This window comes from Acipenser ruthenus, chromosome 53 (genome assembly GCF_902713425.1).
Source record: "Acipenser ruthenus chromosome 53, fAciRut3.2 maternal haplotype, whole genome shotgun sequence".
Classification (NCBI taxonomy): Eukaryota; Metazoa; Chordata; class Actinopteri; order Acipenseriformes; family Acipenseridae; genus Acipenser; species Acipenser ruthenus.
In genome coordinates this window covers 5,756,263-5,781,768 of record NC_081241.1, presented here as the reverse complement: position 1 = coordinate 5,781,768, position 25,506 = coordinate 5,756,263, and the positions used below count along the sequence as shown (strand labels likewise).

Sequence of the window (25,506 nt, the reverse complement as noted above, 5' to 3'; positions counted from 1 at the left end):
TACACACTACAGAACAAGAGAATCAAATACACTGTACACACTACAGAACAAGAGAATCAAATACACTGTACACACTACAGAACAAGAGAATCAAATACACTGTACACACTACAGAACAGAGAGAATCAAATACACTGTACACACTACAGAACAAGAGAATCAAATACACTGTACACACTACAGAACAGAGAGAATCAAATACACTGTACACACTACAGAACAGAGACAATCAAATACACTGTACACACTACAGAACAGGAGAATCAAATACACTGTACACACTACAGACAGAGAGAATCAAATACACTGTACACACTACAGAACAGGAGAATCAAATACACTGTACACACTACAGAACAAGAGAATCAAATACACTGTACACACTACAGAACAGAGAGAATCATATACACTGTACACACTACAGAACAAGAGAATCAAATACACTGTACACACTACAGAACAAGAGAATCAAATACACTGTACACACTACAGAACAAGAGAATCAAATACACTGTACACACTACAGAAAAAGAGAATCAAATACACTGTACACACTACAGAACAGAGAGAATCAAATACACTGTACACAGTACAGAACAAGAGAATCAAATACACTGTACACACTACAGAACAAGAGAATCAAATACACTGTACACACTACAGAACAAGAAAATCAAATACACTGTACAAACTACAGAACAGAGAGAATCAAATACACTGTACACACTACAGAACAAGAGAATCAAATACACTGTACACAATACAGAACAGAGAGAATCAAATACTCTGTACACACTACAGAACAGAGAGAATCAAATAGACTGTACACACTACAGAACAAGAGAATCAAATACACTGTACACACTACAGAACAGAGAGAATCAAATACACTGTACACACTACAGAACAAGAGAATCAAATATACTGTACACACTACAGAACAAGAGAATCAAATACACTGTACACACTACAGAACAGAGAGAATCAAATACACTATACACACTACAGAACAAGAGAATCAAATACACTGTACACACTACAGAACAGAGAGAATCAAATACACTGTACACACTACAGAACAAGAGAATCAAATACACTGTCCACACTACAGAACAGAGAGAATCAAATACACTGTACACACTACAGAACAAGAGAATCAAATATACTGTACACACTACAGAACAGAGAGAATCAAATACACTGTCCACACTACAGAACAGAGAGATTCAAATACACTGTACACACTACAGAACAGAGAGAATCAAATACACTGTACACACTACATAACAAGAGAATCAAATACACTGTACACACTACAGAACAGAGAGAATCAAATACTCTGTACACACTACAGAACAGAGAGAATCAAATACACTGTACACACTACAGAACAGAGAGAATCAAATACACTGTACACACTACAGAACAGAGAGAATCAAATACACTGTACACACTACAGAACAAGAGAATCAAATACACTGTACACACTACAGAACAAGAGAATCAAATACACTGTACACACTACAGAACAAGAAAATCAAATACACTGTACAAACTACAGAACAGAGAGAATCAAATACACTGTACACACTACAGAACAAGAGAATCAAATACACTGTACACACTACAGAACAAGAGAATCAAATACACTGTACACACTACAGAACAAGAAAATCAAATACACTGTACAAACTACAGAACAGAGAGAATCAAATACACTGTACACACTACAGAACAAGAGAATCAAATACACTGTACACACTACAGAACAGGAGAATCAAATACACTGTACACACTACAGAACAGAGAGAATCAAATACACTGTACACACTACAGAACAAGAGAATCAAATACACTGTACACACTACAGACAGAGAGAATCAAATACACTGTACACACTACAGAACAGAGAGAATCAAATACACTGTACACACTACAGAACAAGAGAATCAAATACGCTGTACACACTACAGAACAAGAGAATCAAATACACTGTACTCACTACAGAACAAGAGAACCAAATACACTGTGCACACTACAGAACAAGAGAATCAAATACACTGTACACACTACAGAACAGAGAGAATCAAATACACTGTACACACTACAGAACAAGAGAATCAAATACACTGTACACACTACAGAACAAGAGAATCAAATACACTGTACACACTACAGAACAAGAGAATCAAATACACTGTACACACTACAGAACAGGAGAATCAAATACACTGTACACACTACAGAACAGAGAGAATCAAATACACTGTACACACTACAGAACAAGAGAATCAAATACACTGTACACACTACAGAACAGAGAGAATCAAATACACTGTACACACTACAGAACAGAGACAATCAAATACACTGTACACACTACAGAACAGAGACAATCAAATACACTGTACACACTACAGAACAGAGAGAATCAAATACACTGTACACACTACAGAACAAGAGAATCAAATACACTGTACACACTACAGAACAAGAGAATCAAATACACTGTACACACTACAGAACAAGAAAATCAAATACACTGTACAAACTACAGAACAGAGAGAATCAAATACACTGTACACACTACAGAACAAGAGAATCAAATACACTGTACACACTACAGAACAAGAGAATCAAATACACTGTACACACTACAGAACAAGAAAATCAAATACACTGTACAAACTACAGAACAGAGAGAATCAAATACACTGTACACACTACAGAACAAGAGAATCAAATACACTGTACACACTACAGAACAGGAGAATCAAATACACTGTACACACTACAGAACAGAGAGAATCAAATACACTGTACACACTACAGAACAAGAGAATCAAATACACTGTACACACTACAGACAGAGAGAATCAAATACACTGTACACACTACAGAACAGAGAGAATCAAATACACTGTACACACTACAGAACAAGAGAATCAAATACGCTGTACACACTACAGAACAAGAGAATCAAATACACTGTACTCACTACAGAACAAGAGAACCAAATACACTGTGCACACTACAGAACAAGAGAATCAAATACACTGTACACACTACAGAACAGAGAGAATCAAATACACTGTACACACTACAGAACAAGAGAATCAAATACACTGTACACACTACAGAACAAGAGAATCAAATACACTGTACACACTACAGAACAAGAGAATCAAATACACTGTACACACTACAGAACAGGAGAATCAAATACACTGTACACACTACAGAACAGAGAGAATCAAATACACTGTACACACTACAGAACAAGAGAATCAAATACACTGTACACACTACAGAACAGAGAGAATCAAATACACTGTACACACTACAGAACAGAGACAATCAAATACACTGTACACACTACAGAACAGAGAGAATCAAATACACTGTACACACTACAGAACAGAGACAATCAAATACACTGTACACACTACAGAACAGAGAGAATCAAATACACTGTACACACTACAGAACAGGAGAATCAAATACACTGTACACACTACAGAACAGAGAGAATCAAATACACTGTACACACTACAGAACAGGAGAATCAAATACACTGTACACACTACAGAACAGAGAGAATCAAATACACTGTACACACTACAGAACAAGAGAATCAAATACACTGTACACACTACAGAACAAGAGAATCAAATACACTGTACACACTACAGAACAGAGAGAATCAAATACACTGTACACACTACAGAACAAGAGAATCAAATACACTGTACACACTACAGAACAGAGAGAATCAAATACACTGTACACGCTACAGAACAGAGAGAATCAAATACACTGTACACACTACAGAACAGAGAGAATCAAATACACTGTACACACTACAGAACAAGAGAATCAAATACACTGTACACACTACAGAACAGAGAGAATCAAATACACTGTACACACTACAGAACAGAGACAATCAAATACACTGTACACACTACAGAACAGGAGAATCAAATACACTGTACACACTACAGACAGAGAGAATCAAATACACTGTACACACTACAGAACAGGAGAATCAAATACACTGTACACACTACAGAACAGAGAGAATCAAATACACTGTACACACTACAGAACAAGAGAATCAAATACACTGTACACACTACAGAACAAGAGAATCAAATACACTGTACACACTACAGAACAGAGAGAATCAAATACACTGTACACACTACAGAACAGAGACAATCAAATACACTGTACACACTACAGAACAGAGAGAATCAAATACACTGTACACACTACAGAACAGAGACAATCAAATACACTGTACACACTACAGAACAGAGAGAATCAAATACACTGTACACACTACAGAACAGGAGAATCAAATACACTGTACACACTACAGAACAGAGAGAATCAAATACACTGTACACACTACAGAACAGGAGAATCAAATACACTGTACACACTACAGAACAGAGAGAATCAAATACACTGTACACACTACAGAACAAGAGAATCAAATACACTGTACACACTACAGAACAAGAGAATCAAATACACTGTACACACTACAGAACAGAGAGAATCAAATACACTGTACACACTACAGAACAAGAGAATCAAATACACTGTACACACTACAGAACAGAGAGAATCAAATACACTGTACACGCTACAGAACAGAGAGAATCAAATACACTGTACACACTACAGAACAGAGAGAATCAAATACACTGTACACACTACAGAACAAGAGAATCAAATACACTGTACACACTACAGAACAGAGAGAATCAAATACACTGTACACACTACAGAACAGAGACAATCAAATACACTGTACACACTACAGAACAGGAGAATCAAATACACTGTACACACTACAGACAGAGAGAATCAAATACACTGTACACACTACAGAACAGGAGAATCAAATACACTGTACACACTACAGAACAGAGAGAATCAAATACACTGTACACACTACAGAACAAGAGAATCAAATACACTGTACACACTACAGAACAAGAGAATCAAATACACTGTACACACTACAGAACAAAGAGAATCAAATACACTGTACTCACTACAGAACAAGAGAACCAAATACACTGTGCACACTACAGAACAAGAGAATCGAATACACTGTACACACTACAGAACAGAGAGAATCAAATACACTGTACACACTACAGAACAAGAGAATCAAATACACTGTACACACTACAGAACAAGAGAATCAAATACACTGTACACACTACAGAACAAGAGAATCAAATACACTGTACACACTACAGAACAGAGAGAATCAAATACACTGTACACACTACAGAACAAGAGAATCAAATACACTGTACACACTACAGAACAGAGAGAATCAAATACACTGTACACACTACAGAACAGAGACAATCAAATACACTGTACACACTACAGAACAGGAGAATCAAATACACTGTACACACTACAGACAGAGAGAATCAAATACACTGTACACACTACAGAACAGGAGAATCAAATACACTGTACACACTACAGAACAGAGAGAATCAAATACACTGTACACACTACAGAACAAGAGAATCAAATACACTGTACACACTACAGAACAAGAGAATCAAATACACTGTACACACTACAGAACAGAGAGAATCAAATACACTGTACACACTACAGAACAAGAGAATCAAATACACTGTACACACTACAGAACAGAGAGAATCAAATACACTGTACACGCTACAGAACAGAGAGAATCAAATACACTGTACACACTACAGAACAGAGAGAATCAAATACACTGTACACACTACAGAACAAGAGAATCAAATACACTGTACACACTACAGAACAGAGAGAATCAAATACACTGTACACACTACAGAACAGAGACAATCAAATACACTGTACACACTACAGAACAGGAGAATCAAATACACTGTACACACTACAGACAGAGAGAATCAAATACACTGTACACACTACAGAACAGGAGAATCAAATACACTGTACACACTACAGAACAGAGAGAATCAAATACACTGTACACACTACAGAACAAGAGAATCAAATACACTGTACACACTACAGAACAAGAGAATCAAATACACTGTACACACTACAGAACAAAGAGAATCAAATACACTGTACACGCTACAGAACAGAGAGAATCAAATACAGTGGCGTGCCGTGACAAAATGGACCTGGGTAGCAGAGTCGTCACAAGTGCCTTCAACTGAGGCAGTGAATACCCTGGGAGATTTATGGCCCACCTCTGCTCACTCCTGATTGGTCGCCTGTCTAAAAAATAATGACTTCTTTGACTCGCCTATTGGTTAAACTCACTCTAGCCCGTCAACTGAAACGAAGAATACCCTCAAATGTTTTTTTTTTCTAGCGTAGCGTTTGGTCGTTGTTTTAGACTTTTGCGGGGGAAATGCAGATCTCTTATTGGCTGATCACACACCCTTCAGGAAACCCCTAGACTCTTAAAAAACCTCTAGTAAACCCTGTAAGTCATCTTGGATAAGGGTGTCAGACAAATGAACAAGTAATAAGGGTAGTATGTTTCATAGCAAACACACTGTACGCAAGTGAGTGAGGCAACGTAATGTCATTTGACTGACGGTTTACTTGGCACTGTCTGGTCAGCAGAGAATACCTTGAAGGTCCTGACGGCCGCCACTGATTAAATAAACTGTACAAACTACAGAACACTTTATTAGACACAATAATGTTATGCTTTCGGAACACTTTATTTTTCACCTTTGGATGTTAACAATGTGTGTGTATTAAAGACACAAAAGACAATAGATTCAATTGCATATTGTGTAAGCTATGTGTTCTGATTCTGAGCCCTTTTATTTCAAAACACAGTTCATTTATTATTTTTATTTTGACAGACTTATTTTATTATTATTTTAAAACACTATTTATTGTGCATACACACTTAGCTTTTCACATGTTTGTTGTTACAGTGAAGAAGTATAGGCTACATCACCATTGGTATACACTTTATTCACGCCAGACTCAAAACTAGGCTTGGAGTGCAGCTGCTAGCTTCAGGTTGCTGATGTCTCCAACTGCAGTGGAGAGAAGTTATGGCGTTGCACTGTTGCGTTACGTTTTGTGGTTCTGATTTAAGAAATAACCCAGTGCACATTGCCCTTTTTAGAATTTAAAACTCCAAATTCTGTACATGTATGTCACAAAGACGGCCAGAGTGGGTGGCGTCAGACCAGAGAGGAATACACAGACAGAGACGGTGGTGATGATGAGCTGAGTGCAATGGCTGCACTCAGCGTTTATTAACAAATAAAAGGGTTTAACAGACAAAAACACGGGACACGGCACTACACGCCAAAATAAACAGACAGACAAAACGGATTAACACTAAACAAACGGTGCACGGAGACAAACAAACACGGTGAGAACAAACACTTATATTTCACGTTTTTACTGCTTCAACTCTCCTCTCTCTCTCTCACCCGTTCTCCTCTTCCGAACACCCAACCACAAGTGACTAAAACGTGCATCTATATATACTGTTGTGCTGGGATTCAATTACTAATTAATTACTCACTTGAATCCCAGCACGTGAATTCATTACGTGCAACCCCGTGCCACACATTATACACATTTTATCTGCACGTGAAGTGATGTGCCATCCTCGTGCCTAAATATAATTATACACTTTAAACACACGTGAAACACAGACCCGTTTATATCCCGTGTACCAATCTATACACCAACATTAACATACGCACCCATACATACATACACAGAACACACAAATGCACACAGGGGCGGGGCACTTTGCCACATATACCCCCCCTTGTGCGCAGCACACATGGCCTCAACGGCCACCTCCCCCCTTAAATACCCAGCAGTCCAGGCCAAAGTCTCGGGCTGGGAAGGGAGGCTTCAGTGGGCCCATGGCTGGAAATGCTGTCAGCTCCCCTGCCGGTAGTGGCACGGCTGACAGCATGCTGGTCCCGTCCTGCAGCGAAAAAGCTGCGGGGGCAGGTGGTCCCCCGACCTCCCCCTTCTTCATAGCCGGCAGCTCCCTCCTGTGGGGCTCCGGCCACAAGAACTCCTGCAGCGAAACTGCTGCAGGTGAAAGTGGTCTCCAGACCTCCTCCCCCTTCTTCGTGGCCGGCAGCTCCCCTTTCTGGGGCTCCGGCCACCGTACTCCCTGCGGAGGTACGGGCAGTAGAGGCAGCTCCTGCTCCTCTGCTCCGGGCGGTGGCGGAGGCAGAGGCAGCTCCTCTGCTCCTGGCAGTGGTGGAGGCAGAGGCAGCTCCAGCTCCTCTGCTCCTGGCGGTGGTGGTGGCGGAGGCAGAGGCAGCTCCTGCTCCTCTGCTCCTTGCGGTGGTGGTGGCGGAGGCAGAGGCAGCTCCTGCTCCTCTGCTCCTTGCGGTGGTGGTGGCGGAGGCAGAGGCAGCTCCTGCTCCTCTGCTCCTTGCGGTGGTGGTGGCGGAGGCAGAGGCAGCTCCTGCTCCTCTGCTCCTGGAGGTGGTGGAGGCGGAGGCAGCTCCTGCTCCTCTGCTCCTTGCGGTGGTGGTGGCGGAGGCAGAGGCAGCTCCTGCTCCTCTGCTCCTTGCGGTGGTGGTGGCGGAGGCAGAGGCAGCTCCTGCTCCTCTGCTCCTGGAGGTGATGGAGGCAGAGGCAGCTCCTGCTCCTCTGCTCCTGGAGGTGGTGGAGGCAGAGGCAGCTCCAGCTCCTCTGCTCCTGGCGGTGCTGGCTCCCTCTGCTGTGGCGGCTGGGCATGTGCGCACCGTGCTGCCTTCAGCAGCATAGCGAGAGGCTGCTGGGGGACACCAGCATCCTGCCCTTCTCCCCCCCAAAAATTTTCAGGGGGTTGAGCCTGTAACCCCTCCCCTTCCGGCTCTTGGGGCTGAACCAGCAGGCATTTTCCCTCTGCTGGTGGCTTGGGTCCCAGGGCTGTGGAAGCCCCGACTTGCCTCCCTTTGGGCTGTGGACGCACCGACTCCTCCCTTTTGGGCTGTGGACGCACCGACTCCTCCCTTTTGGGCTGTGGACGCACCGACTCCCCCCTCTTGGGCTGTGGACGTTCGGGCTCCCCCCACTCAGGCGTAGGACGTTCGGGCTCCTCCCACTCAGGCGTAGGACGTTCGGGCTCCTCCCACTCAGGCGTAGGACGTTCGGGCTCCTCCCACTCAGGCGTAGGACGTTCGGGCTCCTCCCACTCAGGCGTAGGACGTTCGGGCTCCTCCCACTCAGGCGTAGGATGTTCGGGCTCCTCCCATTTGGGCTGTGAATGCAAAACCAGCAGGCATTCACCCTCTGCTGGTGGAGATGGGGACAGCAGGTACTCACCCTCTGCTGGTGGAGATGGGGACAGCAGGTACTCCTCTGCTGGTGGTCCTGCTACCTGGGCTGCTGTTCCATTTATGGTTGCCTCCAGGTAGCTGAGGACAAACTCCACACCTTCCTCCAAGGTGTTTGGGGTGTGTTCCTCCTGATAGGCCTCCCATCTCTCACTGTCCATCATCCACAGGGCCCGGACGACTATGGGCAGAGACTGGGCCTCCAGCCCAGCATTCTCCAGCAACCAGCCCCGCAGTTTGATGGCGTCTTCTGCCATTGACTTTTTTTTTTTTTTTTTTTTTTTTTTAATCCAGACCCCTCCTGGTCTGACGCTTGGAGGCGCGGCTATCCCACGATGACACCACGTGTCACAAAGACGGCCAGAGTGGGTGGCGTCAGACCAGAGAGGAATACACAGACAGAGACGGTGGTGATGATGAGTTGAGTGCAATGGCTGCACTCAGCGTTTATTAACAAATAAAAGGGTTTAACAGACAAAAACACGGGACACGGCACTACACGCCAAAATAAACAGACAGACAAAACGGATTAACACTAAACAAACGGTGCACGGAGACAAACAAACACGGTGAGAACAAACACTTATATTTCACGTTTTTACTGCTTCAACTCTCCTCTCTCTCACCCGTTCTCCTCTTCCGAACACCCAACCACAAGTGACTAAAACGTGCATCTATATATACTGTTGTGCTGGGATTCAATTACTAATTAATTACTCACTTGAATCCCAGCACGTGAATTCATTACGTGCAACCCCGTGCCACACATTATACACATTTTATCTGCACGTGAAGTGATGTGCCATCCTCGTGCCTAAATATAATTATACACTTTAAACACACGTGAAACACAGACCCGTTTATATCCCGTGTACCAATCTATACACCAACATTAACATACGCACCCATACATACATACACAGAACACACAAATGCACACAGGGGCGGGGCACTTTGCCACAATGTATTATTTAATTATATATATATATATATATATATATATATATATATATATATATATATATATATATACTGTATATATATTTTTTTTTTTCTGAAGAGAAATCTCAACTTTCATTTCTGTGTGAATGTACATATTCTTCATTATAGTCACAAATGTGATTACATTTCAGTTATACTGTCCGGGAGCCAATTGAGCATTTCCAATCAGCCCTAATCAATAGAAAAGTAAGATGCAGAAGCTTGAGATTATGCATGGATACTAAAGGGAATGTGTCTTGTGGGATGCAATGCCCAGTTTGTATTAAAAAAACGTATATGACACACCGAGTGCACTAAAAGAGTCTTTATTAAGCACAACTGAATAAAATTACAAAAACGTTTAGTAACGCGAGTTAACAAAAAATATGCTTGAGTTACACAATACTTGGTCAGAAAGGAGAGCCTTAATGTTACATTAACTCCAAATAAACTGTACAGGAATAACAGAAAGAGGGGCGTTTGATTCTTGTTTTTAAAATGTCTTTACTTACCTTCTTATTATTATACTTACACTTGTTCTACACTCAAAACATTGAATGTGCTAATGGAACAGCGGATTAGTATACAACTGAACAGAATCTTAATAATGGGATTAATAACTGAACAGAACTAAGCTTGGAGAAACAAACCAAGCCTAGGTTTTCGGATATGGTGTTACCTGAACCCTGTAAGCTGACTCATTCTTTTTCATTGACCGGAACGCCTTAGCCCTGACGCTACATCCATTCTCCAGCTAATGACCTCACCTCTGTCAGAACACATTCAAAAGAAAATAAACAAAACATGTACAGGGCTCCTCACCCTGTTACAGCCTCTTTATTATTATTATTATTTATTTAGCAGACGCCTTTATCCAAGGCGACTTACAGAGACTAGGGTGTGTGAACTATGCATCAGTTACAGTCATGCTGTAAATGGTTCATGTTCAATCAGAAAGTATCTGAGTTTTTTATAAGCACAAGTTTCAAACGCCAATAAGACCACATTTAATGGGTAGAATATATTAATGTCGATTACAGCTGCTTGCCTAACAATAACTTTAATATATATTTAAGGAAAAATTACTATTTAATATTATTTTTAATGTAAAAAAGTAAACTACTGGTCCATACTTATTTCTTGTTTTTATCCTTATATACAACATCATCTCAAATGTATAGCCTTCAAGAACTTGAAGGATATACATGGACTTCAATTGCCAGCATCTTAAACATAAGTGTTTGCACTTTGTTTAACCACAGGGCACAGCTTGGTCTCTTGGCAAATGAGTCATTTAGTAATATTTCTGATGAAGAGCTTGACTCCCTTATTCAACAAGTGCTTTCTTCAACAGCCAATGTTGGTGAAACCTATGTTTCTGGAAGCATTCAAAGTCATGGTCTAAGAGTTCAGAGAAGAAGAATACGCGAACGCCTCCGTGTCATAGATCCAGTTGGGAGAGCAATTAGATGAAGACAGGCCATTCGAAGGAGAATTTACAACATTCGCATACCCAGTCAACTCTGGTGAGAGCTTTTTTCTTAACAGACATTCTGCTTAGGCCTGGATTTTTATCAAAATTAGTATTGCCCAATATAAAATATTCAAATATTAAAAAAAAATATTGACAGCGGGGAATCATTGGGCAGACCCCATAAGTATATAGCAGGCAGGCTGAGGGAGCCATGAAGTGTAGGATGGGGACCCGGGCCGTGCAGGTAGTGACGGTCGGGGTAATGCTGCTGAGTGCAGCACCTTTTCTTAGTAGTTTTTGATTACTGTGTTTTATTTTCTCTTTTTGATTTCGCCTTTTGTTATTATTATTATTTGAGAGCACCTGTGAGTGCGTCAACGGGACTGTTTACCTGTGGGTATTTCTGTGGTCCTGTCTACCATCGCTGGTATTCAGGCCATGGACAACAGACAAAAACCCCAAGGACAAAAAACCCAAAAGTAATAAATGAAACTAGGCACCTGTGCGGTGTTGTCAAATACACTTCTGTCTCCCGTGTCAGTGAATACCCACACCCTTCCACAGGGAACGAGAACCAGTTCTTTACTAAACATGGGACTTTCCCTGCTGTTTTTCCACAATGCTGAACTCGAACTATGACGAAAGAAAAAATAATTTGTGTTTTTAGAATTAATATACACCTAACCCTGTGAGGCTCGCAAACATTTCAAGAGATGAGACATTGGTGTTTGGGATTCTCTGCTATATAGGGTTATATTATTTGTGCCACAAACCACATGATATATTATTAATGATGCTGTGTGACAGGTTGACTGGGCGGTGACGTCACGGCAGAAACAGTAACACAAACGACAGAGAGAGGTGGAGAATGCTTTCGCTCAGCATTTAATGAATAAACAGACAGAAAATAAACGGTTGTAACAAAAACACAGGACACGGCACTTTAGGCCAAAATAAAACAGATAAACAAAACAGACTATACAGACAAACGGACACGGACAGACACACAAACACGGTGAGTGAAACAACTATCAATTTACTTTACTTTATTTTACTCTTCTCCACACCCGTTCTCCACTCACCGAACACCCCACCCCCCAGTGATTGAAAACATGCAGCTTTTATGCAGTTGTACCGAGACTCGATTGCTAGTCAATCATTCAATTGGAATCTCGGTACAACTGCACATGAATTAATTAAAGTGCAATTTCGTGCTCACATATTATTACTTTTTACTTGCACGTGATGTGATGTGCCATCCCGTGCCTAATACAAATATACAATTTACACACACATGAAACACAGACCCGCTTATATCCCGTGTACCAATGCTTATACACCAACATTTACACACAACACGTAACATATAACATACACAGGGGGGCACTTTGCCACATGCTGGTAATAACATTGCTTACAGAATTAAGATAGTCAAAATAATTAGTAGGCAGGGACTTTTGTTAATAATAATAATAATAATAATAATAATAATAATAATAATAATAATAATAATAATAATACACACAGGAGCGCACCTGCACTGTATGCCACACTGTTTCAAAGACACCTTCCTCACTTAATAGCATTGTAGAGTTTTGTATAAAATAAGATGTATGATGAATTTTCTGACACACCGTTTATTTGGGGAAATGTTGTGAAAGTTTCTAATTTGATTGGAACAAATCTGTCATTTCATTCTAAGTTAGCTTTCATTTATTAAAGAGATAAACGAAGACTGCTATTTATGGCTATTATTGAGTTTTTTTAAACTTTTATATTTTTTTCAGAATATTTGAAAAGTACTGGAAATAGTTGTGAAACCTCAGATTTCTTGGGGGTCTAAAACTGAATAAATAATTTGTGTGAAGAAATCTAGTTCTGAGTGTTCTGATCTTCTCTGGGCAAATTATTAGGACACTGTTACACAGCACATGAAAGAACAAACAAGAAATCAAACTGCTAATGATACAAACCTGCTAACAAACAATTCAGACACTTCACTGATTCTCTTTATTAATGTGCACTATTTATTTGAAGAGCTTGCTAGTTGTGTCTCTGTACAGCAGCTCCACACATACAGGAACATGCCAGTGCTGTGTGCGACAGAGAGTGTTCTTTCAGCACAGCACGACAACCAGAGGAGAAAACGAATCCAGGGCTTCACATGGAAGGCTTTCATTTCTAAGAGGAACAAACTGTTCTTTGTCTTTAACAGGGCAGGGAATCATGGCTGCAAAACAAGAGGCTGAAGAAACTGTTTCTAAACATCTGCACAGCCCCTCTGAGCTGAGGATCGTGCTGCTTGGGGGACGCTGGGCTGGGAAGAGTGAAGCAGGAAACACCATCCTGGACAGAGAGGAGTTTAGATCTGGATTCAGCCGCTCTGCAGTAACTAGGAAGTGTGAGAAGAGAACAGGAGAAGTGGCTGGGAGACGGGTCACTGTGGTCGACACTCCAGACTTCTCAGACACAGACCGGGTCAAGATTGACAGGTGTGTCTCTGTCTGCCCCGGGACCCCACGCTTTCCTCCTGGTGATACCCGTGTTTCCAAAAGAAACTAATGACACTCACTGTGAGTCTATATTAATAAAGGATTGCAAATCATTTGATAAAGTCCAGCAGCTGAATAAAGTGCAAGAGCTGTTTGGTGAGGGAGCTGTGAGGAACACGATGATCCTTTTCACCCGTGGGGATTATCTGGAAGGCAGGTCGATTGAGCAGTACATTTATGAAGATGGTGAGGAGCAGCGTGTTCAGAAATGTGGGAACAGGTATCATGTTATCAGCAATGTGGACAGGAGCGATCACACTCAGGTCACACAGCTCCTGGACAAGATAGACAACATGGTGAAGAGAACTGGAGGCTGCTACCTCCCAAATGAGATTTACCAGGAGGTAGAAGAAAGGATTAGACTAAAGGAACAGGAACTGAATGAGAAACACAAAGAGGAACTGAGCAAAAAAGAAGAGGTGATGTATGAGAAATATGAGGAGGAACAGTGTAAGAGAGAAAAGGAAATTAAAAAGAAATATGAGAAGGAACAGAGTAAGAGAGAAGAGGATATAAAACAGAAATATAAGGAGGAACAGAGTAGGAGAGAACATGAGATGAAACAGAACTATGAGGAGGAACAGTGTAGGAGAGAAGAGGAGATGAAACAGAAATATGAGGAGGAACAGAGGAGGAGAGGAGAGGAGATGAAACAGAAATATGAGGAGGAACAGAGTAGGAGAGAAGAGGAGATGAAACAGAAATATGAGGAGGAACAGTGTAGGCAAGAAGAGGAGATGAAACAGAAATATGAGGAGGAACAGTATAGGCGAGAAAAGGAGATGAAACAGAAATATAAGAAGGAACAGTGTAGGAGAGAAGAGGAGATGAAACAGAAATATGAGGAGGAACAGTGTAGGCAAGAAGAGGAGATGAAACAGAAATATGAGGAGGAACAGTGTAGGAGAGAAAAGGAGATGATGGAGAAGCTGAGGAAGCAAATGAAGGAAGAAGAGCTGGAGAAAGAGCCAGTGGACTCCAACCTTCCTGTCAGGAGAAGGACAAGCAATGAAATCTTACCTCCCAAGAGTAAGTTTGTTTAAAATTGTTCTACACATACAATACTGTACAAACTTTCACTGGCTCTCACAATGCCACCATTGAACTGAAAGAGTCTTACAGTTTAATAACATTTTGAAAACCTTAACTGAGTTATTAAGTTACATGTATACATATTGTCTTGAGTGGAAATTGACCTGTCTTCCAGTAGCTAATAAGAATATAAGAACATAAGAAAGTTTACAAACGAGAGGAGGCCATTCAGCCCATCTTGCTCGTTTGGTTGTTAATAGCTTATTGATCCCAGAATCTCATCAAGCAGCTTCTTGAAGGATCCCAGGGTGTCAGCTTCAACAACATTACTGGGGAGTTAGTTCCAGACCCTCACAATTCTCTGTGTAAAAAAGTGCCTCCTATTTTCTGTTCTGAATGCCCCTTTATCTAATCTCCATTTGTGACCCCTGGCCCTTGTTTCTTTTTTCAGGTCAAAGAAGTCCCCTGGGTCGACATTGTCTATACCTTTAAGGATTTTGAATGTTTGAATCAGATCACCGCGTAGTCTTCTTTGTTCAAGACTGAATAGATTCAATTCTTTTAGCCTGTCTGCATATGACATGCCTTTTAAACCTGGGATAATTCTGGTTGCTCTTCTTTGCACGCTTTCTAGAACAGCAATATCCTTTTTGTAACGAGGTGACCAGAACTGAACACAATATTCTAGTTGAGGTCTTACTAGTGCATTGTAAAGTTTTAACATTACTTCCCTTGATTTAAATTCAACACTCCTCACAATATATCTGAGAATCTTGTTGGCCTTTTTTTTATAGCTTCCTCACATTGTCTAGAGGAAGACATTTCTGAGTCAAAATAAACTCCTAGGTCTTTTTCATAGTTCCCTTCTTCAATTTCAGTATCTCCCATATGATATTTATAATGCACATTTTTATTGCCTGCATGCAATACTTTACACTTTTCTCTATTAAATTTCATTTGCCATGTGTTTGCCCAGTTCTGAATGCTGTCTAGATCATTTTGAATGACCTTTGCTGCTAGAACAGTGTTTGCCACTGCTCCTATTTTTGTGTTGTCTGCAAATTTAATGAGTTTGCTTACTATACCAGAATCTAAATCATTAATGTAGATTAGGAATAGCAGAGGACCTAATACTGATCCCTGTGGTACACCACTGGTTACCTCGCTCCATTTTGAGGTTTCTCCTCTAATCAGTACTTTCTGTTTTCTACATGTTAACCACTCCCTAATCCATGTGCATGCATTTCCTTGAATCCCTAATGTGTTCAGTTTGAGAATTAATCTTTTATGCGGGACTTTGTCAAAAGCTTTCTGGAAATCTAAATAAACCATGTCGTATGCTTTGCAATTATCCATTTTCAATGTTGCATCCTCAAAAAAATCAAGTAGGTTAGTTAGACACGATCTCCCTTTCCTAAAACCATGCTGACTGTCTCCCAGGATATTGTTACCATATAGGTAATTTTCCATTTTGGATCTTATTATAGTTTCCATAAGTTTACATATAATAGAAGTCAGGCTTATTGGTCTGTAGTTACCTGGTTCGTTTTTTTGTGGATCGGTATTAAATTTGCTATTTTCCAGTCTGTCGGTACGACCCCTGTGTCAAGAGACTGTTGCATGATCTTGGTTAGCGGTTTGTAAATAACTTCTTTCATTTCTTTGAGTACTATTGGGAGGATCTCATCCGGCCCAGGGGATTTGTTTATTTTAAGAGCTCCTAGTCCCTTTAACACTTCTGCCTCTGTTATGCTAAAGTTATTTAAAATTGGATAGGAACAGGTCGACATGTGGGGCATGTTGTCCGTGTCCTCCTTTGTAAAAACCTGTGAAAAGTAATCATTTAATATATTTGCTTTTTTTTCTTCATCTATTATTTTGCCATTTGTGTCTCTTAGACATTTAACCTTCTCTTTGAATGTTCTATTGCTGTTATAATATTTGAAAAACATTTTGGAATTGGTTTTAGCCCCCTTAGCAATATTGATTTCTATCTCTCTCTTGGCCTTTCTAACTTCCTTTTTGACTTGTGTTTGCAGTGCCAGGTACTCTTTCTGTGTACTTTGTTTTTAGTCCCTTTTTTCGCTGAATATTTTTTTTTAATTGATCTATTAAACCATTTTGGCCATTTTGTTTTAGATTTACATTTGTCTACTTTTGGGATGTAATTGTTTTGCACCTCTAGTACTACATTTTTAAAAAACAGCCATCCTTTTTCTGTGGATGTTTTATCTATTTTACTACTTCTGTTAGTCTCTGTTTCATACCTTCATAGTTTGCTTTTCTAAAATTGTAAACCTTAGCTTTAGTCATTACTTTTGGGGTTTTAAAAATACTTCAAATAAGACCATGTTGGAGTCTGAGTTTGCCAATGGCTCTCTGACCTCTGTTTTAGTTATTCTGTCTTCATTATTTGAAAAGACTAAATCAAGGCATGCCTCCCCTCTAGTCGGTGCCTTGACAAATTGCGTTAGGAAGCAGTTATTTGTCATTTCCATCATTTCAATTTCATCCATCGTGCCCCCATCGGGTTTTCCCCTTTTATATGGGGGAAGTTGAAATCCCCATTAGTATGGCTTCTCCTTTTCTACACGCATTTCGAATGTCATTGTATAACAGATTATTTTGCTCAGCGTCTGAATTTGGCGGTCTATAGCATGCTCCTATTATTATACCCTTTGAATTTGTGTCCATTATTCTGACCCATATTGATTCTGCATTGTTTTCTTTGTCCTGATTTAACACCTGGGCTTCAAGACTATTTCTTATGTATAGCGCTACCCCTCCGCCTCTTCTGTCCTGCCTGTCTTTCCTATAGAGTGTGTACCCACTAATATTATATTCGTCTCCATCACTATCAGACAACCAAGTTTCTGTAACACCTATCATATCGTAGTTACTTGTTAATGTAGTAGCTTCAAGTTCTAACATTTTGTTTCTGAGACTTCTAGCATTAAGATAAATACATTTAATAGTGGTCTTACCTGAGTTGTTGCCCTTGTTTTGATGTGGTCTCCCTTCTGTTTTTTTGTTTTCTCCCCTCTTCCTTTCTAGTTTAAATGCTTCTGGACCTCTTCAAGGATCCTTTCTCCGAGTAGATTGGTTCCCTTTCTGTTTAAGTGCAGTCCGTCCCACCTATATAGATAGTCTTTGTTGTAGAATGTGCTCCAATGTTCAAGAAAGGTGAAGCCTTCTTGTGTGCACCACGATTTCAGCCATACATTTTGATTTTGTATTTCCAGCTGTCCATATGGTCCTTTGCAAGATGCCGGCAGTATCCCAGAAAATACCACAGTTTTGGTCTTGTCTTTTAATTTCCTTCCTTGCTCTCTGAATTTGTTTTGCAGGGATCTTGGTCTGTCTCTTCCAATGTTGTTTGTGCCTATGTGGATGACTACTACTGGGTCGTCTCCTGTTCGTTCTAGGAGCCTGTCCACATTCTCAGTGATGTGCTTGACAGAGGCTCCTGGAAGGCAGCATACTGTTGTAGTAAGGGGGTCCAAACTGCGAACTGAACTTGCTGTGTTTCTCAGTATGGAGTCCCCAACAATCATGACCTCCCTTCTTTTTGCTGCCTGGCCAGCACTGTTTATAGGGTCCAGGATGTTGTTTCTTTCATTCTCTTGATGTTGGTTTTGGTCATCTAAATGTTGAAGTGGCTCAGATTTGTTGGATGTCTGGATTTCTGGTGGTTGTGTTTTACTAAGTTTCTTTTTTTTCCCTGCTTCTGCCTATCTGAATCCAGCTGTTTCGACTCTCTTCCATCTCCCTGTTGGCTTTCAGTCTGCTAGGGGTGCAGACTTCCATGAATTGTGGGTGTGTCAGCTCCTCAAGCTCCTGTTGCTGTCTCATTTCCTCCAGCTCCTTTTCTAGCAGGCTTAATCGTTGAAGCAAGTCCTGGATGGTGCGGCACTTTACACAAACTTGATAGAGCTCTGTTGGGTTTTCTTGGATTTCCCACATCATGCAGTTGTCACCATTTTTTTTGTGTGTGGAAGTTTAGTTTAGCTTCTGCAGCTGTCAACCTGCTTTCAACTGCTTCTAACTGCGTTGTACTTGTCCACTCGTACTTCTCACACGATGTCGCTTCCACACGCTCTAATAATGACTGCTATGTATATACAGTGTATACTGTGTGAGGTGTCGCTTCCACATGCTCTAATAATGACTGCTATGTATATACAGTGTATACTGTGTGAGGTGGGAATGGACCTGTCTTGTTCTTTTGCCGTGTCTGAAAGCAAAGTGGAGATTGAATTAGAGGAATTCAAGCTGCCTGTCAGGAGAATAAATAGCAAGGAGTGTGACCTCACCTGCAGTGAGTGAAATTGAAATTGTTCTTCTATGGTAGAAATGAGTTTGTTCCATCAAGGTGAAATAATACAGAACTGAGACCTAATTGTAAAGTTTCAGCAGATGCTTATTCTGGTGGCAAGTAAGTTTGTTTCTCACTTTGATTATGATATATATTGTTTTGTTTTTTTCAGTGTCTGGAGATGAAGGAGAGGCTCCCCTTGCAGATATCCAAGTGCCTCCCAGCCCCCCTGAGCTGAGGATGGTGCTGCTTGGGAAGACTGGGGCTGGGAAGAGTGCAGCAGGAAACACCATCTTGGGCAGAGAGGAGTTCAGATCTGAAGCCAGCTCCTCTGCAGTAACGAGGGAGTGTGAGAAGAGAAAAGGACAAGTGGCTGGGAGACGTGTTGCTGTGATCGACACTCCAGAGCTCTCTCAGGACAAACTCCAGATTAGGAGCTGTGTTTCTCTGTCTGCCCCGGGACCCCACGCTTTCCTCCTGGTGATACCAGTGGGCCGATTCACAGAGGAAGAGAGGAGAGCAGTGGAGACAGTCCAGGAGATATTCAGTGAGGAGACTGTGAGGAGGTATATAATGCTACTTTTCACACATAGTGACACACTGAAAGGACAGAGCATTAAGAAGTACATTAAGAAACAGAACAGGGACCTCCGGCAGCTGCTTCAGAAATGTGGGAACAGGTATCATGTTCTCAACAATGAGGACAGGAGCGATCACACTCAGGTTACACAGCTCCTGGACAAGATAGACAACATGGTGAAGGGAAACAATGGCAGGTTCTACACCAGTGAGATCTACTGTGAGGGGAAAGAAAGGGCCAGGGTGGGGTATGAAAAGAGCAAACTGCTAAAGGAGAGGCCAGGAGAGCTGGAGCTACAACTGGAGCTGAGGAGAAAGAGGGAGAAATCCAATACTGGAGCTGAAGAAAGAGATGGAGGGGGAATAGCTGAAGAGAGAGAGAGAAAGAAAAGGCAAGAGAGTGAGAAGAGAGAAAGGGGGGAGCAGAAGGGAAAGTTTAGCTGGCAGAAGTACAAGGAAAAACCAACTGAAAATCAATATCTAAGGGCATCAGTAGTAGTTACTGGAGGATCAGTAGGGGCAGCAATAGGGGCAGTAGCTGGAGCCATCACAGGGCCAGTAGGAGCTGCAGCAGGAGCAGTTTTAGGAGCTGCAGCAGGAGTGGTTATATGAACTATACTGGGAACAGCAGCAGGAGCAACATTAAGAAGAGTGACAGGAAGTGAGGTAGGAGCAGAGGCAGTAAAAGAGCCATACAAAACACAGTGATGATAACATGGACCACACTGATGTGAAAACTGCACCAGGCTTTTAATGCTGAACTATTACAGCCTTTACTTGCGCTGAGGTCTGTCTTCTCTCTTTTCTATTTTCACCTGAAGAAGAGACCTTTTGAGGTCTTGAAAGCTTGTGATTATTTATTGTTTAGTTAGTCCAATAAAAGGTATCACCTCTCCTTCTCTTTGGCTACCATTCCATCTATAAACACAGTTTGAAAGATAACATTCAAGGTCCTTTATCAGAGATTTAAGCCTTCATATTGACCAATCAGGTTAAAGAAAATCTCTGATCCATTTTCTGTATATTATATATAATTTGTTCAATGGCTTCACAGATTCTACACAACTTTAATATACTGTATATTATATCTGTATTGTGTAAATTCCATATACTATATAAAAACTGTAATACTGAAATATATTATAGCTACAGCAAAGTAATTAAAATGTTCACTCCACTCAGGAGCTGTGCTTTCAAAATTAAGAAGTAAAACAACTAAATTATAATTACTCAATAGTCAACTGTCATGCTCTATTATATCTATAATGGATTATTATAGATATAATAATGTACCAGAATGCAATATGATTTATCAATATAAATGTCCCTGCTGATCTCACCAGGTAAATCGCTAGAGACACAATAATGCATTTCTAAATAGGGACTCAATATCAACACCTCCTCGCTCTCTTTCACCTGTAACAATGTAAACACTGAGTAACAATAACAAGCTGTTAAATAGGGACTCAATATCAACACCTCCTCGCTCTGTTTCACCTGTAACAATATAAACACTGAGGAACACTAACAAGCTGTTAAATAGGGACTCAATATCAACACCTCCTCACTCTGTTTCACCTGTAACAATATAAACACTGAGGAACACTAACAAGCTGTTAAATAGGGACTCAATATCAACACCTCCTCGCTCTGTTTCACTTGTAACAATATAAACACTGAGGAACACTAACAAGCTGTTACAATAGGGACTCAATATCAATGAAGGCTTAAACACTGCTGTCATTGTAAATATTGGACTGGACCACTAGATGTCAGTATACAACCAATCAAAATAATACACGAGGCTGCAGGGGGTTCTGAAGGCATGTACCTGGATTTAAAGGGACAGCGCCCTCTTCTCTGGTCTCATTCAATTGCACTGTAACGTCCATATTCAGAAACCACACTTGAGGGTGAGTGTTCACTTCAGTGCACATGGCCAGTAGGAGCCACACTTGAACACTTCAGTGACACAAACAAATAAAAAACTCCACCGCTGCCGCTGAGAGACGAGTTTCGACGGCAGCTTCAGTTATTGTTGTTGTTAAAAATATATGTCAGTCTTTCACTGTATTACTGTATCTGATACAAAGGGTATTTTACACCGGGGCCAGGTGAAAGCAATGAAGAAAAAAAAAACTTAATTTCTGAAGGAATGTCCCCGAAATGAAGATGGACACATTACTAAGAAAGATTTCTGAAAAGACTGAACAGTACCATTTTCAGGTAAGAATATTATTATTATATTATTGTAAAATGTTATTCATATAGACCTATATCTATATTTATATCTCTATCTTTATATATCAGTTATAATAGCAGTGTTAATTAAGACACAATTGGTACTAAAGTAAAAGGCTAATTTGGCTGGTGGCACTACCAGGATAAAATGCACCTGGTCCAGGAAGTTAAAAAAGCCTAAGCCAGTCTTTAAGTACATTAACAGCCCATGCTGTCGTTTTTTTAAATGTTTTTTTCAATCTTTGTTTTCTTCTGTTTCATTTAGCTGTTCCTTGTCTACTGTTATGTGTTACTCTTGACAGTTTCTGGTGCACTTATTGTATTATTATTATTTTTTTCAGACGGACTGCTGTCTTCACTCATCAAGTTGGTGTTGTACCAGTTATCTGTTTTCATCCCCAAATATATTAAAATAAATAGGTGGAATGTCACTCATTTGTGGCAGTGGTTTTGTAGCTAATAACAAATCAAATGTCAGTTTGTCATGGAATTTAGAATGCAGTGGTGCGTAGTGATTTATTCAGAGTGAAGCGGCTCATTAGTATGCAAGCCATGGTATACGTTGTATATACACATGGTCATGTGATGCTGTCAAAAGGGTACATAAGGACCTTTTTATTTAATTGTGTTACATGTTCCCATGTATTGCTAAACTGTTTTCGTAAGGTGTGTGAATTGTTTTATTTATTTATTTATTTATTTATTTATTTATTTACATTTTGACAACTTTTTTATCATCCTCCTGCTCACATATGTAACTGAGATGGATTTACCAGTGAGCAGGAGGGTGATGGGAAATGTAGTTCTGAGAGGTCCATGTGGGTACATGTGAAGCCATCTTGAAGCAGGGAATGCAATTTAAAAGTTCAAAAAAGTGGTCAAAATGTAAAAACAAAAAAATAAATAAATAAGACACATAACTTATGTAAACACATGGGAACGTGTAACACAATAAAATAAAAAGGTCCTTATGTACCCTTTAACCAATCAGAGGTTGTTATTATTCAAAGCTGTGTATATGTACAATAGAGGGGCTTCAGTGAATTACAGGAAAATAATATCATCTACGGTTTCTGTGACGCCATAAACTACGAGAGCGAAGGTGGAGTTTATAAACTGTCACAGAAACCCGAGACAGAATTGTTTTCCTGTAACTCACTGAAGAGACCCATCTATTATACACATACACGGTTTGAAATAACAACCTCTGATTGGTTAAAGATAAAAAAAAAAAAAAAAAAACTATTAATTTTTGTCCACTACAATTACACACATATGTAGTATACAGAAATGAATTCAAATGTTTTAGGTACATAAAAGGTTTCAATGATTAAAAAATAAATTAAATAAATTATCCTTTTTATCTTTTAAACTTTCTGTGTACATCCAAAAAAATGTATTCGTCTATGTATTTTGTATCTCTATCTCTATATATCAGTTATAATAGCAGTGTTAGTCAAGACACAACTGGGACGAACTTAAAAGGTTCATTTGGCTGGTGGCATCATGGACACACCCTAAACAGTGTAAGGAAATCAACACATTCTTCAGAGATCGGAGCCACAGCAGGTCTTAACAAAATGTTAACACAGTGTTCCCGTCTAGATAGATTACAAAGTGAAAGGAAAAGATACACTCCATTGCTTCTTGGAGCAGCAAAACAGGTTTGAAAACTATTTGAACAAAACGTGTTAAATGTACAAAAAGCCAGGTTAGAAAAATTAGATCAGCTATTACCATTTAACACCCGATACGCATGCCAGCGTCAGTGACACACTGTCGGTTGTGGTGAAAAGCGTACAGTGCTGATGCCTAACACCTGTAATATGTAGACCAAACTTAAACCACCGATCAGTGTAGCACCGTCGCTGATCAGCAGCCAACAGCAAGCTAGCAAGGGCCATACGTCAATTGGTCATGTGATGTTTTCACATACTGAATTAATCTACTTGAGATCATTATTATGTTCCCCAAACTTTATGTTAAATTGTTTTCGTGTCGTTCACTTGGCTGGATTATGTATTTAGTTATGTGTTTGCATTGAAGATAGCGTTCTTTTCACGGCGCCGTGAAAATAGTCACTTCGTATTTATTGTAGCATTTATATTTGTTTCTGTCTTCGTTGTTTTGTATATATCTATATATGTAGCGTTACAAACAAATAAATAAATGCAGTTTATCAACAGAGCCTTATGAATATTGTAGACATAATGCCCTTCCAATCAAGTTCCGGTTACAAAGGTCATTCTACTATTACCGACTCTACTGTTACTTGATTTTCTTACGGTCTTTTCCTATAGTTTTGTCGCCAGAGTACCAGTATCTTTCAAAATGAATAAAGCCTAGGTCTTTATAAACTGCAACATGTTTTTGGATGCTCGTATTAAAAGTTTTAATACCGTACAGTATGTGTAGGTGTATCGTGAATGGATACCGTTTTCAGTTGCCAATCGGGTTCATACGTTTTCATCTGTAACTGATATTCTTGAACTCAGAGTTGATAGAATGTAATATTTATTCAAGATAAACATGTAAAGGAATATGTGCTTTTTCATTTGTCCAGTGTTATCGGTTGTATTGTTTTCCATTAGTTGTAATTGCCATAACGCAAATAGCTATTTAAACTTAATAAACTGTAAGCCTATTGCTTGAACTATAACTGTATAAGACCTGGCTGTCTTATGTCTAAAAGGAGGTATTACCAGTGTTGCCAGATTTCTGCAGGGTTTACAGCCCAAAGTCACTTAAAAATAGCCAAAAAATAGTCCAACTGAAAGCAAACTTATTATTAACACGTAGGCCTATGCATAAAAAAAAAAAAAACAATCAAACGCTTTCGTATGAAAAGATACCTAGTATAAATTTGATAAAATAAATAAATAAAATAAAATAAAATAAAATAAGGCCCAGTACAGCTCATCCACACGTCACTATCAACAAATTCGTATGGAAGCTCTGAAGGGTCAAATCAACATTCATACCAGGCAACCATATTACAGC

The 25,506-nt window shown here is 40.0% G+C and overlaps 1 protein-coding gene across 1 annotated transcript; it reads left to right on the top strand.

Moving 5' to 3' along the window:
* The first annotated feature begins 14,009 nt into the window (after window positions 1-14,009).
* Window positions 14,010-21,818, top strand: LOC131723168 (trichohyalin-like). The gene is made up of 2 exons (XM_059016647.1): window positions 14,010-15,368; window positions 19,859-21,818. The coding sequence occupies exons 1-2, from the start codon at window positions 14,459-14,461 to the stop codon at window positions 20,875-20,877; spliced, it is 1,929 nt and encodes a 642-aa protein (XP_058872630.1). The 5' UTR covers window positions 14,010-14,458; the 3' UTR covers window positions 20,878-21,818.
* Window positions 21,819-25,506: the final 3,688 nt, after the last annotated feature.